Source organism: Dipodomys merriami, unplaced genomic scaffold (assembly GCF_024711535.1).
Source record: "Dipodomys merriami isolate MVZ:Mamm:240054 unplaced genomic scaffold, mDipMer1.0.p SCAF_19, whole genome shotgun sequence".
Classification (NCBI taxonomy): Eukaryota; Metazoa; Chordata; class Mammalia; order Rodentia; family Heteromyidae; genus Dipodomys; species Dipodomys merriami.
The window spans coordinates 16,929,768-16,947,386 of NW_027203270.1; the positions used below are offsets into that span (position 1 = coordinate 16,929,768).

The following is a 17,619-nucleotide window of genomic DNA, read 5'->3' on the forward strand; positions in this document are numbered from 1 at the left end:
GAACCCTACCTGCCTAAGTTGTTTGGCTCCTACTTTCTTTTCCTTTAACTGTGCTCTCTCATGATGTTTTTCACTCATGCGCTCACACTCATGCCCACACACTCACACACTCATTCTGTGGACATGAACTACAACTCTGAGCATGAGATGGTGCCAAGGAAATATTAACCTAGAAGGATATAACTGACTCCACTAAAGTCTTACAGGTTTTGGTTTCAGAGTCTCCTATTCATTCTGACCTATACATTCTTGAAGTTGGACCTTTTCTAATCTATTATTGCCTCAAATTCAATATTCTGAAGACAAAATTTCTTATTATTCATTCTACCAGAAATCAGTATCCTACAAACAATGTTTTGTAAACACCAATTAAGCCCAAATTATTTTTCAAGGCATCAATGAAACAGCAGAGAGGAAGTGGTGGTTTCCACTCTCCAGAACCTCAAAACTAGTTGGATGAACACACACATAGACACACACACACACACACACACACACTCACATACACACACACACACACACACGCACACACACACAGATATGTTCACTAAGTGAGCCAACTAGTGTTCCTCTGAAATTAAATATAGTTTCTCTTTTAGGTGAATAGCTAAAATAATTTTTAATGATTGAAAAAGAGATGGTGATGAACACATAGAAAACTAAAGAGAATAAAAACCATGACCTTTATGTTGAACAAAGACAGAACTCAGAACAAAAAAGCATTAGACAGTGCATAGCTACCTTCTAAAAACAAGACCTATATTCATAGTGAAATTATTAAAAGTATAGTATTTATATGAAATATGGGTACTAAATAAAGTAAAATAAATTTCTTGAGGTAGAAGTTGAAGATAACACAAGAAACAGATAGATATGTAATAATAAAAAATATTTTAAACTGGGCGTCAATAGAATATTGCCTACAATAGAAGCTACTCCTGAGGCTGAAATCTAAGTGCTGTGGTTCAAAGTCAGTCCTGATTTAAAAAGTAATCTCCAAAAATACCAGCAAAAAGCTGGGCTGCTGGTATAGTTCACGTGGTAGAGTACCAGTCAACCAAGCACAAGGTCCTACGTTCAAACCCTAATACTGGTAAAAAGAATAAAAAAGACTTCAGTTTATGTCATTTCAAATTCTACTAGCTGATTAACAAGTAAGGATAGAGAGTACTAAAAATAATAAAACATGCATAAATATATGTGCAGGTACATCACTGTGTTCTAATAGTAGTAATAAATACGTTTCACTTCCAAGTTCCCATTGAACCTACAAAGAAAAGACAGCATGTGGCAGATAGAACTTCAAATAAGGACCTCGAAGTAGCAAAATTCAACTTACCACCTCAAAGAAATTTAATAAAAATTGTTTAAGAAAATATAGAAATTAATAACACAATTGCAAAATAAATTTTTTAACTTAGGAAAAAAATTAAATATCTTTATTAAATAACTCTCAGATAGAGGGCTGGTGGTGCAGCTTAGGGGGTACAGTATCTGCAAAGCACACATGTGGTTTTGGGTTCACACATAACATCACTACCACCACCAACAACAACTTTTGGGGTTTGAACTTAGGACCTTGTGCTTGTTTGACTGGTGCGTATTTGAACTATGTATAAATTATGCAAAATCATCTAACTTATTTTTTTTTAGTATTAATTAGTTGTACCAGGGGATTTCATTTTGACATGTCCATATATGCCTACAGTGTTAATTATTCCAAGGATTTTCATACAGCATTTCACACATGCATATTTAGTATTCATTAGTCAGATTGACCTCATTGCCCACTCTGACTTTCCCCAAATGCTACCTGCTAATTTCTCAAAAGCTTTCAATGGGTCTTGTTTAGTTCTCTTCACTCACTGATGCAATGGATTCCAGTGTAGTCACATTCTCAATTTCTAGTCCCCTCAAACATTCCCACAATTGCAAAAAATGTGTGTGTGTGTATACCCACATAAATGTCTGTTTATGATCCCGTGTATATTTGTGTATGTTTATCTTTTAGGCATCACTTATGAGAAGAAACACATCCATTGTCCCTGTTAATCACAGGGAAAGAGAGAAAGAGAAAGCAGGAACACAAATAGACAAAAGAAGAAATTACAGGTAGATTAAACCTTTTTAAAAACCATCAGACTACTTGGCATAAGTCCATGCAAATAAATGTATAACATGACATGAATATATTATCTCTGGAGAATGTAATATGCAAAAAAAAAAAAAACCGAGAGGGAAGTTCAACTCAATTACATTGTACAATAGGAAAATATGATCCCATTTATCATTTTTTTCTGTGACAGAAATAACCCTCACATCTCAAAGACACCTCCAACTCTTAAAGACAAAGTCTTGTTTACCCACTCATATTACTTGTGATCTGGTTGTACCTTTGATTAATGCTGTTTCATGTGTCGTCTTTGTTCAGGGATTCAAGCCAAAGAAGCCGCTTCTCTTTGGGATGGGACATGTCTTTCTTAGGAAAAAGAAGAAAAAAAAAAGCAAGAGAACTTAACAGAAATACAATGGTTCTTAAGACTTTGGCTTGGAATGAGCCCACATCACACACAGGCACACAACAGAAGTGTCCAAGCCTCTTTCAAGAAAGCAAATAGCTGACAAAAATACAGTACAGCTGCTAGGCACAGTAGTGCATACCTGTAGTTCCTTGGGAGTCTGAGGCTGATCCGCTGAGCCCTAGAGATTGAGGCCAGCCTGGACAACAGAGCAAGTCTCATTTAAAAAGAAGAAGAAGGAAGGGAAGAAGGAAAAGAAAGGAAACACAGTCTAGTTTCTCTGTCAAAGAGTTAAAGAAGCACCAGGATCCTGCACTGCCACAGGAGATTATGTCAAACATGTAAAAGGTAGACAATCTCCTTTTTTTGTCTGCTCAAACTATAGAAAGAAGACCCCCCCCCATAGTTAATAGAGCAGGAATAAATTGATCAGAGTTGTACAAAAGCTAAAACTACAGAAGAATATCCCTTGTGAGAACTAATGTAAAACAATTCTTAGAAAATATAAGCCAGGATTCAACAGAATACCTAAAGAACATGACAACTTTGATACATAGGAGCACTGCCAGGCTCAAGATGCTTATTCTACAGGAAAAACAACATTCTCATCCTTAGGAATGCTAAAAAGGCATCTGACATCATTCCTGATTAAAATAATTAATTAATCAATAGAAGCTATCTTACAAAGATAACCTATCTTTGTTTAAAAGCCAAACTTGTAAAGATAACAGAAGAGACATTTATACTTAAGACTAGAAAGAAGATTAAAATTATTATTAACATTGTATGGAGGATTTTCCTGGGCTGGCTTCAAACCATGATCTTCAGATTTGACTCCTTAACAGCTAGGATTATAGGCATGAGCCATTGACACCCAGCACCATACAGTCTTGGAAGGATAGGAAGTCCTACACATTTATATATCCCAGGATTTATCAAGCTTCTTAGAACAAAAATCCATACAATACTGAGAGCTTCCTGTCCAGGAAGCTCTTTCAAACTTCTTTACCTTTTCACCTTGTTTAACCTTTGTGATCTATCATGAGGAAGCCATTTCAAATCTCTATTTAGACTTGAGGAAACTGATGTCCACAGAGAACTTGTCTAATTCACACAGCTTTTAAAAGTGGTAAAAATCAAGATGCAAACATTATTTCTTCAAACTTTAAAACTTAGGCTTTTATCTTCAGGAAGCAATACCTGAATTGAAGCAATTCATCTTTCTCGTGATCTGGGAGAAATCAAAGCTCTCTGTCCTGCCCACAAGAAGCTCTGCCACGAGGAAGATTACAGATATTTCTAGAACAGTATGATACTGAATTGATACTGAATGATGAATGAGTTTTCATTCTGTCAATATTTACCGAGTGTGAACTATGCATATTGTGGGGGTAGAGATTATTTGCCCAAAGAAGGCTGGATACAAGAGATTTACATAAACAGATTTTTCTCAATTTTAGCAACCACACTCTAGAAATAGTAATTAAAAAAAGTCACAGCAGCAGAATAGCAAAAACAGAAATCTTTGCCCATGTAATTGTAACCCCCTGTACAGTATTTTCACAATAAAAAAATACATAAGCTACTAAAAAAACCCAGAAATCTGCAAAATACTTAAGAATATGTACAAGCCTAAAGCCTAAGGAAGAAAACTAAAGTTGAATAAAGAAAAAGTGTATGATATAAAAAGAAGGAAAAAAATTCCATGTTCTTAGCTGGAAAATTTATTATAAAAATTAGAACCCTCTACAAGTTGAAGTCTAAATACATCCCCACTTCTATTTAATTACTAATGATCCTAACTCTGAAGTGTCACACAAACAAGAGGGCACTTTGGTTCCCTAGCTACTGTCCATTTCATTGTGTGTTAGCTTCGCAACACTCCCTTCATAATAAGATGGTCTTGTTTGGTTATTTGCTTTGTTGCTTTTATTCCCTCCTTGCAACTGCATTTTCATTGCCCAAAACACTAACCAAGGTAGACAAGAGCTCAATCTATACCTGCAACCTATTGAAATAAAGCCACAGGAACCGGAATAGGAGCACAGGGTGCTAAGGAGTCTCGAATATTGAAGGGATTTTGGAACCACCTTGTGTGTGTGTGTGTGTGTGTGTGTGTGAGAGAGAGAGAGAGAGAGAGAGAGAGAGAGAGAGAGAGAGAGAGAGAGAGAGAGAGAGAGAGAGAGAGAGAGAGAGAGAGAGAGAGAGAGAGAGAGAATCCTGGGGCTTGAACTCAAGGCCTAGGTACTGCTCCTGAGCTTTTTTGCTCAAGGGTAGTACTCTGCCACTTGAGCTACAGCTTCAGTTTGGGCTTTTTGGTGACTTTCCTGCCCAGAATGGCTTTGCGTCATGATCCTCAGATCTTAGCCTCCTGAGTAGTTAGGATTACAGGTGTGAGCCACTTGTGCCCTGCTGCTGGGTCTTTTCTATCTACTTGATTCAGGCTGTTTGGAGATGGAGCGGGCCTTATTCACATCTTCCCCCACCAGGATTGAGGATGTGCTCGTTTTGAGGTGATGAACAGGAGCCCTCCAAGGTTGAGTCCCACCCCCACAGTGAGGCTTACCGCGCTGCCTGTGGCCATCTCAGCCACCATCACAATGACCTGTGCTGCTTGCTCACTGGAAGTTAGCATGGACAGACTGTCTGTGCACTCTGAGCCTGTCCCTCTCCGGTACCGTCTGGTAACAAGCTCATGGCCTGGTTTCCTCTTCTGGTGTTTGCACACTCTCTCGGCAGCACGACCAGCAGCATGACCAGGTTCTGTTCATTAACGTCAGGTACTCTGTAACTGCCCCAGGATCCTAGCACTGGGCTAAAAAGGAGTCACCCTTAGATTTTATTTCCCAGATAGTATCAAGTGTGAGCTTCCACATGTCCTGTGGGAAGCTGAAGCTCAGTAATTGTCCTAAACCCTACACATTCCCTCAGGAGCAATTTCTTGGGAGGAAGAAAGATGTGGTCCAGTGGTATTGGCCTTCCTCCAGGAAAAATTACTAATTGACTTTCTTAGATTGAGCTAGAGAAAAAAAAACTACCAAAAGAGCTACCAAAAACCCCACCACTCCTTTTGTTCTAGACATTTGCCATGCCATCCTTCATAGTTAATCATAAAAAGCCTCTATGAAAATTATTTCATTGAGTGGACTTCTTATGTAAAGAGAATAACTCCTTACGACAGTAAGAAATGTATGAAGTCATTGCCATTTTCATTGCAGCATATTTTTTTTCCTTATAGTCTTCAATCATGGTTGGTGGAAAATCAAAGAATAATGGAAATGTGCCAAATTGGCCACATGTGAGAAATTAGAGAAACAAAATTATGATAGTAAAGAATTATTACTCCAAGGCTGGTGCCTGTAATCCTAGCTACTTAGGATGCTGAAATCTGAGGATTACAGTTTGAAGCCACGCCAGGCAGGAAAATCCATGAGACTTTTATCTCTAATTAATCACCAAAAGCCAGAAGTGGAATTGTGCCTCAAGTGATAGAGGGCTAGCCTTCAGTAAAAGTGCCAAGTGAGAGAGTGGGAGGTCTTGAGTTCAAGCCTCAGTACACACACACACACACACACACACACACACACACACACACACACACACGCACACATCACTCCAGGAAAAAGATAAAAATAAATAAATATATCATGCTGATATAAATGGAAGACAGAATAGAATTAAAAAATACTGCATTTGTTCAGACTCAAAGGTGACAGACTGAAAATACTCACCATATTCCTGAATCTCCACGAACTAGAAGCAAAACCTCAGATATGTGACTACAAGGAAAGTCAGGTAAGTTAGTAAGCCAGGGGAGGGCACCAGTGAAAGAATAGACAACTAGTGGTAGAGAAAATTTTTTTAAATGTTGGACTTTAGATCTATAAAAATACAGAAATTTTGCTCCAGTGGAGCCCAGAATGGCTCTGTAGAAGCAAGACCTGATCTGCTCCATGCCTAGACTGTCTGTATCTTTGTTGTAAGAGCTACCCATGTGCCACCTTGCAAACTGAACACCAGCCTGGGGCACAAAGCACAGGCCAGCAAGCTTTATCTTGGCCGGATGGATGGCAGCTAGTGATGGTATCTCCCCACTAAGGGCACAAAGTAGAATTCCCTCATCTCTAAACCCACCCCAATATACACAGTGTCCACACAATGGCCCTTTAGTCTTTCTGCAAGGTGGGCTGATCAGAGGCTGCCGGGTTTTGCTCCCGTTGGGCAGAAGGCAGTTGGCATGTGGGTGCCCCATAAAGGGCAAAAGGCAGCCATGGAAGCAAACTAACCAGATACATCCCCAAATTCAGCTTGAGGTATGTATGTGTGACAAGAGCTTTCTGTCCACCATTCTGTGAATGGAACAGCAAAGCCATAAAGAAAATGAAAATCAAAAGAATACTAAGATTCCATTTTACTCCAGACAGAATGGCAATCATCACCAAACAAATGACAGCAGAGTCTGGTGGAGATGAGGGAAGGAAGTATTGATGCTGGGTATTCAACTTATTCTCTTTCACTTGAAGAGAGTCTCCAAAGGTTTGTATTTTTAAAGAAAAAAAGGAGAGAGTCAAGAGTCCTTTTCATAAACTAACAAAATGGTGGTCTTTATCCAGAGAAAATCTTGGTAAATATTGGCTGGCCAGAGGATTATTTTTTCTCACATTAAAAAAGTAGTGTCTATTAGCTGAACATGAAAGTTGTGTTCCTATGTCTACAATGTACCTTGATCAGATTCACCCCCTCTAGCTCCCACCCCCCCACTTCCCAAACAATCTTCCATCAGTCCCCACTTCAGAACCTGTTTACTTTCCTTCCTTCCTTCCTTCCTTCCTTCCTTCCTTCCTTCCTTCCTTCCTTCCTTCCTTCCTTCCTTCCTTCCTTCTTTCTTTCTTTCTTTCTTTCTTTCTTTCTTTCTTTCTTTCTTTCTTTCTTTCTTTTCTTTCTTTCTTTCTTTCTTTCTTTCATCTTGAACTCTGGGCCTAGGTGCTGTCCCTCAGCTCTTCAGCTCAAGGCTAGTGCTCTACCACTTGAGTCACAGAGCCATTTCTGGTTTTCTGGTGGTTTATTGGAGATAATAGTCTCATGGACTTTCCTGTCCAAGCTGGCTTTGAATTGTGATCCTCAGATCTCAGTCTCCTGAATAGTTAGGATTACAGGTGTGAGCCCCTGGCGCCCAGCCCTATCTTTCATTGTTAAGTGTATGCTAATTGTTCAAAGGGTTGTTTTTTTAAATCATGGTATTTCAGCCATACATGTAAAATATTTCAATCAGATTGTCTCCTTTACCACTGGACAATTCCTTCCATCTCATGGGGAACTCAATAAATAAAACATAAAATTCAATAGATTTTGAGGTGGACACATAGATTCTTACATATATACTTAATGGACTTTATTACATCCATGTCCTGAACAGACACATTATCTGGACATAGACAATAACAGAACCATTGGGATGATGTGATCTGAGACCTATCTAGGGGAGAATATAATTCAGCAAACATTGAACCATTTAATGTAGACTGAGTATGGTGGATATGAGAGGTGTTACGTGACTCATAGTGAGACAGGAAGTGGACAGGCAGTAGGAAAATGGTACGTACAGACACAGTCCACAAGGGGAAAAATAACAATCAACATTTACTAAGTGTTAAGTCTGTGTAGGCATCATTGAATAATCTCTCAGCTGGAATTCACTCAACCCTTCCAACTTTGTGAGGCTGCTGTTGCTGTCATAGCCACTATCATTCCTATTTGAGTGAGTTTAATAATGGCCCAAGGTCAATTACAGTCAGGGAGTGAGGAGCCTACCAGGGCTCACCCTACAGGGGACACATGCACAAAGAAGGCTAGAGAACATCTAGGTGCTTTCTATCTCTAAATCACTAGAAAATTCAAGAGCCTACTATCAACCTGTAGGATTAAAGAAAGAGTGCTCACACATGAATTGTCCTAAAGTCAAATGCTAGGGAAAAAGTGGCAGGTAATGTCTTATTTGGCCCCACTAAACAGAAGAAAACCTCAGACACAGGCTGGTAAAATTACCAACAGCTCAATCGCACTGTTAATCCGTGCAGGTCCCTGGAGGTGGATCCAGGTAATGCTGAAGAGCAGAGAAGAGCAACACCTGAGCAAAGAGATGGACGAGGGCAGCCCAGAGCTTTGACCCTGGAGACACAAGAGCCAGAAAACCCCAAGTCACTCTTGGGACACACCGTGTCCCCTCAGGAAACAGCCACGTGAGTTTCTAGGACTCTCAGCAATTACTCTGACTTTGACCTGAGTGAAGATCTGGGAGCCACGAGCTCCAGAAGACCTTATAACCTTAGATTGCTCCATGCTATGTGACTGGGCTGCATCCATCTTTGATGGGTGGAGAGTGAGTCTGCTCACACTTGCCCCACTTCCTTAAGGAGACACTAGCTTCCACAGCTCAGCCCCCATCCAGACAACTCCTCTGTCCCTTCTTCTCATGGGCAAGAAACTAGGCACTCCTCTTTCCAGTCCATCCCACTTGCGTCTTCTCCTCTGTCTCATGGTGGTGACATGCCACCATTCAAAATACCCATAGTCCTAGAGGAAGGCGAGCAGTTCCAGCCCAGCTGCCTGTACGTCCCGCAGGTAGTAGATGTGAAGGCCACAGGGCCAGCACCTTCTATGACAAGGTCTGTGCTGACTCCTGGGTGGCTGTGGATGCTGGAGAGATTATGACCTCAGCATCAAGTGACTGAGCACCGGGACCCACACCCAGCCAGCCTCTCCCTTGACCTCGCAAGAATCCATAAGGTAAGTAGAATTATTGTATTATTTCATCAGATGTTGCTTATCATGTGAAATGAACTGACACACGTCACAAAGAGAGGTGGCAGTAAAACTAGCTACTGCCTGACTCCAGCACCTAAGACCTCAAGATGCAATGTATAGATGGCAAAGTGAGAGAATTTACTCTGAATGTAGACCTGAATAGAGAGATTCCCTCAGTCCTCAGCTCTGTTATTGTCCCGAAGCATATGGTCCACCCACCTTATCCCTCCTCCTCCTTCTTCTTTTCCCCCTCCTCCCCCTCCTCCCCTTCCTCCTTCTTTTTTCCCGTTGCTCCTCCTCCCCTTCCTTTTTTCTTTCTCATTCTTTTCCTCTTTTTTTCTGATCTTCCTTCTTTTTTTTGTAGTACTGGAGCTTGAACTCAGGGCCTTATTTGTTTATATCTGGCAGCTAACATTGAGCCTCACCACTAGTCTGGCATTCTTTCCAGTTAATTGGAGATGGAGTCTTGCTGACTGGTTTTTGCCTAGACTGAGACATTGATCCTGCAGATCTCAGCCTCCTAAGTACCTAGGAATACAGGTGAGCCACTAGTGCTGGTTTCCTTTCATTATTGAGCTCCATTTGTACATGATGAGCTCTATTTTACATTGTAGTTATTCTTATAAGCCAACCTCAGGAAAAAGGCTGCAATATTCATTAGTCACTCAACAAATGTGCTCACATATCTGTATTCACACTAAATGAAAAGGTAAATACCTTTATTGCTACAAACAATCAGTTTGCCCACAACCTCTCTTCTAATTGTTACTGCCTAATGAATCAGTATAAAGTCCGTGCCGTAGATAAAACTCCTCTACAATAAAACCCAGACTACTTTTGCAGTCTAATTGATGGCTTTTCCTTGTCCTGACCTATATTCTCTTCTCGGATAAAGATGCATAACATGTTTGCCTAAATTTTCCCTCTACCGTTGGAACCTTTTGTCCTTGAGATTTTTCCATGGTATATGACTTGACTTCATCTTTAACTGATGGGTAGAAAGTGATTTTCAAGAAACAGATGCATTCACAAATGCATATTAAAAATATATTTTCAGCCAGGAGCTGGTGGCTCACACCTTTAATCCTAGCATACTCAGGAGGCTAAGATCTGAGGATCATAGTTCAAAGCCAGCTGGGGCAGGAAAGTCTGTGAGACTCTTGTCTCCAATTAACCACCAGAAAACTGGAAGTGGCACTGTAGCTCAAGTGGTAGAGTGCTAGCTTTGAGCTGAAGAGATGAGGGACAGTGCCAAAGCCCAGAGTTCAAGCCCCACAACCGACCCCTCCCCCAAAAGTGCATATATATATATATATATTCAGTGTGGTAAACAGACATCTCTACAAAGAAGCCTGCTTCAGAAAGGGAACACAGAGATACAAGAATACTGGCTAGAAATAGTTCAAGGATTGGATGATTTATTTAATGATTAAAAGCCTACAATATGTTTTCCTGGGATTAGAAAAGAACTCGAGTTGAGACAAATATTAAAAAGAAAATACATATGTGGAAAATGAACTATGCAACTTGTGGGCAGCAACAGAAGGGGAAAACTGGGGGAAAGTGAAGAAAGGGGTGACCTTGTCCAAAAGAAATGCACTCATTACCTGACTTATGAAATGGTTACCTCTCTTTACAATATCTTAAGAAGAAGAAGAAAAGCATCTTTTTAAAAACAGCTAAAAAAGAAAATACAGCAATTGAAGAGATTGAGAGGGCAAGATGTCTGATAAAAAGGATGAGGGTGGGCTTGATGGATTAACATGCTTGTGCTGGGCCTTGAAGAGAATGGGATTCAGATGGAGGTGAATGTATGGATGCGCTATGCCCTGGAAAGCAGCGGGGAAACACTCCCTCATGGGCATGAGGGAGTATATTTTGTGAATGGTTTAAGAAGTCAATTCTTACCCTGCTATCATGCACGTAGCTTTCTCTAATTTTATTTTGAAATTTTGTTTTACAACCCTTGGAGATTATATTTTTATGCATTATTTCCCATATCTACATAACCCATTTTTACTACAACTCTTTGGTAGTCAGTCATTTCCTCTGCCTATTTCTAAACCAGTCCACATCATAAACTACATCCAACAAAGACTTCATCTCTGCCTGCTTCCTCAAGTCTGTTACATTGGTTAATCTCACGGTATGTCTTGGCCTGTACTCTGCCCAAGTTTGAATTATTACAATATGTCATGCCATTTTTTTTGTTGCCAGTCCTGGGGCTTGAACTCAGGACCTGGGCACTGTTTCTGAGCTGTTTTTTTTCTCTCTCGAGGCTAATGCTCTATTACTTGGGCCACAGCTTTGCTTCCAGCATTTTTTTTTTGTAGTTTTATTGGAGGAAGGAGTCTAATGGACTTTCCTATCCAGGCTGGCTTCAAATTGTGATCCTTAGCTCAGCCTTCTGAGAAGCTAGAATTACAGGAGCAATTACAGGGTGACATTGGCACCCAACTTCCTTTTAACCTTCATTAAAGTTTATCACCTAATTTTTTAATCTGTATGTTAGACTTATATCTAATAGTTTATTTTTTTTCTATTGCACTTTTTGAATGAGAAGATTTTAGAAGTGACATTTTTCTAATTCAATGTTTCCCATGTCTAAGAACAGTATTAGTTTTTTATGTATTTGTTTTAGAACACAGACTTGTTGAAATCTCTGCCTAGAGGTTTCTCTGGATCTTCTTTGTAACTAATCATATTTTCTGTGCATTCTCTATTTTCTTTTCCTTCCAATTCTTACAGGGCAAAACTCTTTCTCCTATTCTTTTTAACATATTGGGAAACTCTTCAGATGTTTCTTTTTTCTTTTTATTTGGGTCCGGTCGTGGGGCCTGAACTCTAGGCCTGGGCGCTGTCCCTCAGTTCTTCAGCTCAAGGCTAGCACTCTACCACTTGAGCCACAGCGCCACTTCCAGCTTTTTTCTTTTTGCTTATGTGGTGCTGAGGAATCGAACCCAGGGCCTCATGCATGCAAGGCAAGTGCTCTACCACTGAGCCACCTTCCCAGCCCCTTCAGATGTTTCTTACAGAGACTATTTTTTTAATAAACTATTTTAATCAAACTATTTTTTTGTCAGTCATGGGGCTTGAACTCTGGACCTGAGTGCTGTCCCTCCACTCTTCAGCTCAAAGCGAGCCACAGTGCCAGTTCTGGTTTTCTGGTGGTTGATTGGAGATAAGAGTTTCATGGCCTTTCCTTCTTGGGCTGGCTTTGAACTGTGATCCTCAGATCTCAGCCTCCTGAGTAGCTAGGATTACAGGCTTGAGCTACCGGTGCCAAGTTCACTTCTGTTTTTTTGTTTTGTTTTTGGTTTTTTTTTTTTTAAATATCTTTAAGTAGTTGTACAAAGAGGTTTTAATTCCACAAATCAGTTTTTAAACCCAATACATCTTGGTTAATATCACCTTACAGAGACTATTAATCCCTATTATTTGTGTGATCTAAGGCTGTATCTCTTGTACTAAAGAAATTCACCCTATACCCATCCTCAGTGCCCACTGAATCCATATTTGCAGGCCCCACTGGGCCATCACAAAGCTCTTACTTTTCTTTTGGTATCCCATCTCTCTCTCTCTCTCTCTCTCTCTCTCTCTCTCTCTCTCTCTCTCTTTCTCTCTCTCTTTCTCTCTCTCTCTCCTATCTCTCTCTCTCTAAAGATCAGATGTATGTTTTGATAGTTTTTTAGTAAGTTTTTTATTGTAAAAATACTGTACATAGGGGTTATGTTTGGATAGTTTTAAACTTCCTATATATCTAATTTCTGTGGGTTTTAATAGAAATGAGACTAGTCCATATCAGCTTAGTATGATGTGTTGCCAGGAGCCCAGCTCTGAAATCTTCCTCCTCCTTATTGTAGGAGATGATCATAGTCTCTGAGCCCTCCAGGTTTGCTGATCCTTTCAACCTGGGATACTGTGATTTCTTGTGAAGAAGGGGAAGGAGTCCTAAGAAACAAAACCAAACTATCTTAGGTGCACAGATAAGGAAGCACATCATTATTAGCTGTGACAAAAATAATTGGACCTATTCTCCAAATGCCTCATGTATAATTTACATCTGTACTAGAAGAAACACATATTTATTTTTGATTGAATTTGGTGAATTTAATCAATTTTTAGTAGATAGAAAAAATACTGCATTACCTACGGTATCCACTAGAATTGCAAACTCATCACAAAATATAAAGATGCTTAAAAAAGAGTAAGATAATGAATTTTTTTGTATTTTTTTGTTGTAAAAATGCTGTACAGAGGGGTTACAGTTACATAAGCAAGGTAATGAGTACATTTCCTATTGAGCATTGTTGCCTCCTCCTTTATTTTTCCCCTACCATCCCTTCCTTCCCACCTCCACAACTACACCCCTCCCCTGCCCCAAGTTGTAAAATTTGTTTTCAACATAGTACTTTGTACATCTCATTGTTACAATGGGTCAACCTGTATCCTTATTTAAGCATTTTGTTTTTTCCTTTTTTTGTTGTCAGTCGTGGGGCTTGAACTCTGGGCCTAGGTGCTATCCCTCAGCTCTTTAGTGCAAGACTAGTGCTCTACCACTTGAGCCACAAAAGCCACTAACAGCTTTTTTTAGTGGTTTATTGGAGATAAGAGTCTCATGGACTTTCCTGCCCAGGCTGGTTTTGAACCATGATCCTCAGATCTCAGCCTCCTGAGTAGCTGGGATTACAGGCAAGAGCCACTGGTGCCTGGCTAAGACAATATATTCTTTCTATGAAACAGTTCAAGCTGGAAGTTTTGGTGGTGGATAGTTTTCCTGGATGTGGAGAACCAGGATACACACTCATCCCACCTAAACCATGGGCATAGGAGAGAGTGTGAAGAAAGATCACATCTGAAGTGCCTGTGTGGGCATACCTTACTACAAGGGAGGCTGAGAAATGTAGTTAACTCAGTGTCCAAACAAGAAAAGGACAGCATAAATTTGGTGAAGCAAGTTATAGTGGATTCTTCTGTAATTCTTATGCCTGAGAGTGCAAAATAGATCAAAGAAGAAGGAACCTGTAGTGGAGCAGTTACCAGAGCATTCCAATATTCAGGAAGAAAAGCATGCTGGTCTATGGCAAAGCAAGTAGGAACACAGAGGTATGTAATCATTAATGTAAATGAAAGACTCAATAAAATCAGATAGATGTTCCAGAAAGAGACAAATTGGGTAATTGTGCTTTCAAGCATATGCGAGATGGGGAATGCAAAGAATAAGCAAGTGTTTGATTCAAATAATATTGAGTACAAATTGACCTCAGGAGGAAGTGACCAGTACTCCATAATAGTCATTCTGGAGGAGATAAACAATATATGCTCTTCCCACTACCAAATCTTGTAGGTTTAGGCTGTGTGTTGCAGAGTGTGTGGTTGGGTCAGTCATGTTGGCAGGATGCCTGAACATGGAAATGTGGTGAAGAGAGAGACCTCAAGCCTCCAGAAATACAACTAGGAGTGTGTGAGCCATGCAAAAAACTAAATGAAACAGGAAAGGAAGACTGAGAGAAAAACATTGTGATTGTGGTTTTATGTGTATTTGAGTGTTTTCCAAACAGAAAATGTCTATTAAAGGAGATGTAAAAATCAGCTTTGTAAATGAAGCAACTGGGGAGAAACTTCATCAGGGTAATTTTGGTAGCACCAAAATCTTATAATCTAATAATAAACCCTGTCTTATCACCTACCAAAGTAGAGTAGGTCCCTAGCACCTCCTGGAGTCTGGAGTTACTATAAGATTGATTGAAGAAGGAATTGGTTGAAGGAGTTACTATAAGATTGGTTGAAGGAGCAAATTTCAAGTGAGTTCCCTTTCCTAACAGACCCCTTGCACTAGAAAACTTTGTTTAAGACTCCAAAATGCTATCTTATCATGGATAAGGTACCTTATCATGGATAAAGTAAAGTCAAGTGTGTGATTCCAGTTTCACCCAAATACTATAAGATTCTTGAGAGCAGAGAATGTGTCTTAGATATTCAATGGATAGATAATGTACTTTATTTCTCCCATGCTCATGAACTGTAACAAGATTCTAGGACCTAGAAGATGAATGAAAATTAGAGATGGCTAGATGCTTGTGGGAATGGTTATCTACCTCTGATTCATAGATTGCTCCTTCATTTACTCCTGTTGATAAACAGGAAGTTTGCTCTGAACGGTGGGGATTTGATAAACTTAGGGGTAAAGACAGCTGATGTTGGCAATGAAAGATTATAATAGTAACCAAATTAATAATTCTGGATTCCTTTCCTGTTCCTTGTTGAAGGAGCCATGAGAGAAGAAAACCAGTCTGCTACCACAGATTTCATCCTCCTGGGAGTGACTGGACAGCAGGAACAGGAAGATATCTTCTTCATCCTCTTCCTGCTCATTTACCCCATCACACTGGTTGGAAACATGCTCATCATCCTGGCCATTCTCTCTGATGTTCGCCTCCATAATCCCATGTACTTCTTCCTTGTCAATCTCTCTTTTGTAGACATCTTCTTCTCATCTGTCACCATCCCCAAGACGCTGGCCAACCATCTCTTGGGTAGCAGAGTCATCTCCTTTGCTGGATGTCTCACACAGATGGATTTCATGATATTCTTGGCTAACACAGACAGCTATATCCTGGCTGCAATGGCAATTGATCGAGCTGTGGCTATCAGCCGCCCTCTTCATTATACAATGATTATGAGACCCCGTTCTTGTATCCTGATGCTTGTTGCATCTTGGGCAGTTGCAATCATCAATTCCTTTCCCCACACTGTATTTACAGCTAGTCTTTCTTTCTGTGGCAACAAGGAAGTGGCCAACTTCTACTGTGACATTGCACCTTTGCTCAAGCTGTCCTGCTCTGACATCCACTTGAATGTGAAGATGATGTACCTTGGGGTTGGCCTTTTCTCATTGCCCTTTCTGTGTATCATTATCTCCTATGTTTGGGTCTTTGCCACTGTCTTACGGGTTCCATCCACTAAGGGTATACTCAAAGCCTTCTCTACCTGTGGCTCTCATCTTACTGTGGTTTCATTGTACTATGGGACAGTCATGGGCATGTATTTCCGACCTTTGACCAGATATAGCCTTAAAGATGCAGTGGTTACTGTGATGTACACAGCAGTGACCCCAATGTTAAATCCTTTCATTTACAGTCTGAGAAACCGGGACATAAAGGCCGCTGTGGGGAAACTCTTCAGCAGAAGTTCTTCATCCCTGCTGTGAAATCACCCACGTAATGGGATCCTGGTTGGGAAGGACTTGGAGATCCAGGTCCCATACTACCTTTCACAGGATGCTGACTCTCATCTTAAAAGCCTCAAAATGATTGACTGATTTTTTTTATTTTCTTTTACCTTTAAGTTTAGTTGTACAAAGGACTTGCCATTTAACACAGCAGTTTATGACATTTCGACATTCTTCCCCATCCCTCTCTTCTTTCATTCTTCTTAATTTTGTATGATATATATTGGATTCTTGAAAGCCTTCTCCCCTTCTCCTCTACATTCATCTACCTATTTACCTTTGATCCCAGTCTACTCAAACTTGACTTACTTAATGTAATTTTCCCAGGTATTTCCATTTCTTCATAAGTAGTACAATACCATTCTTTCTAATGGATGAGTAGAATTCCATTGTGTATATGTACCACAATTTCTTGATCCATTCATCCATGAGGGACATCTGGGCTGATTCCATACCTAAGCTATGGTGAATAGTACTGCAATGAACATGATTGTGCTGATAGCTTTATTGTATTCTGGTTTGTAATCTCATGGGAAATGCCCAGGAGTCAAATTGCTGTATCATGGAGTAGTTCTATGTTTAATTCTTTGAGGAACATTCACACTGCTTTCCAGAGTGATTGAACAAATTTATATTTCCACCAAATGAATTAGTGTTCCCTTTTAGCCATATCCTTGCCAGCATCTCTTATTGAAGGACCTCTATAGTGAAAACTTTAAACATTTAAAGAAGAAAATTAAAGAAGATTTAAGGAAATGTAAAGAACTTCTATGTTCCTAGATTGGAAGAATTAACATTGTGAAAATGGAAATGCTTCCAAAAACAATCTATACATCCATTGCAATACCCACCAAAATCCCAACAACATTCTTCAATGAGATAGAGAAAAAAATCCAAAATTTTATATGGAAAAAAAAGACCCTGAATAGCAAGAGCAATCCTTAGCAGGCAGAATAGTATTGGAGGAATAACAATACCAAAATTCAAACTCTATTACAGAGCCCTAGTAATGAAAACAGCACAAAACAAAACAGTCCTGAAGACCAATGGAATGGAATAGAAGAC

At 39.8% G+C, this 17,619-nt stretch overlaps 1 protein-coding gene across 1 annotated transcript; it reads left to right on the top strand.

The window, feature by feature from the left end:
• Window positions 1-15,597: 15,597 nt before the first annotated feature.
• LOC138830389 (olfactory receptor 1A1-like) lies at window positions 15,598-16,533 on the top strand. The gene has a single exon (XM_070026765.1). It carries the CDS (start codon window positions 15,598-15,600, stop codon window positions 16,531-16,533), a length of 936 nt encoding a protein of 311 aa, XP_069882866.1.
• The last annotated feature ends 1,086 nt before the right edge of the window (window positions 16,534-17,619 follow it).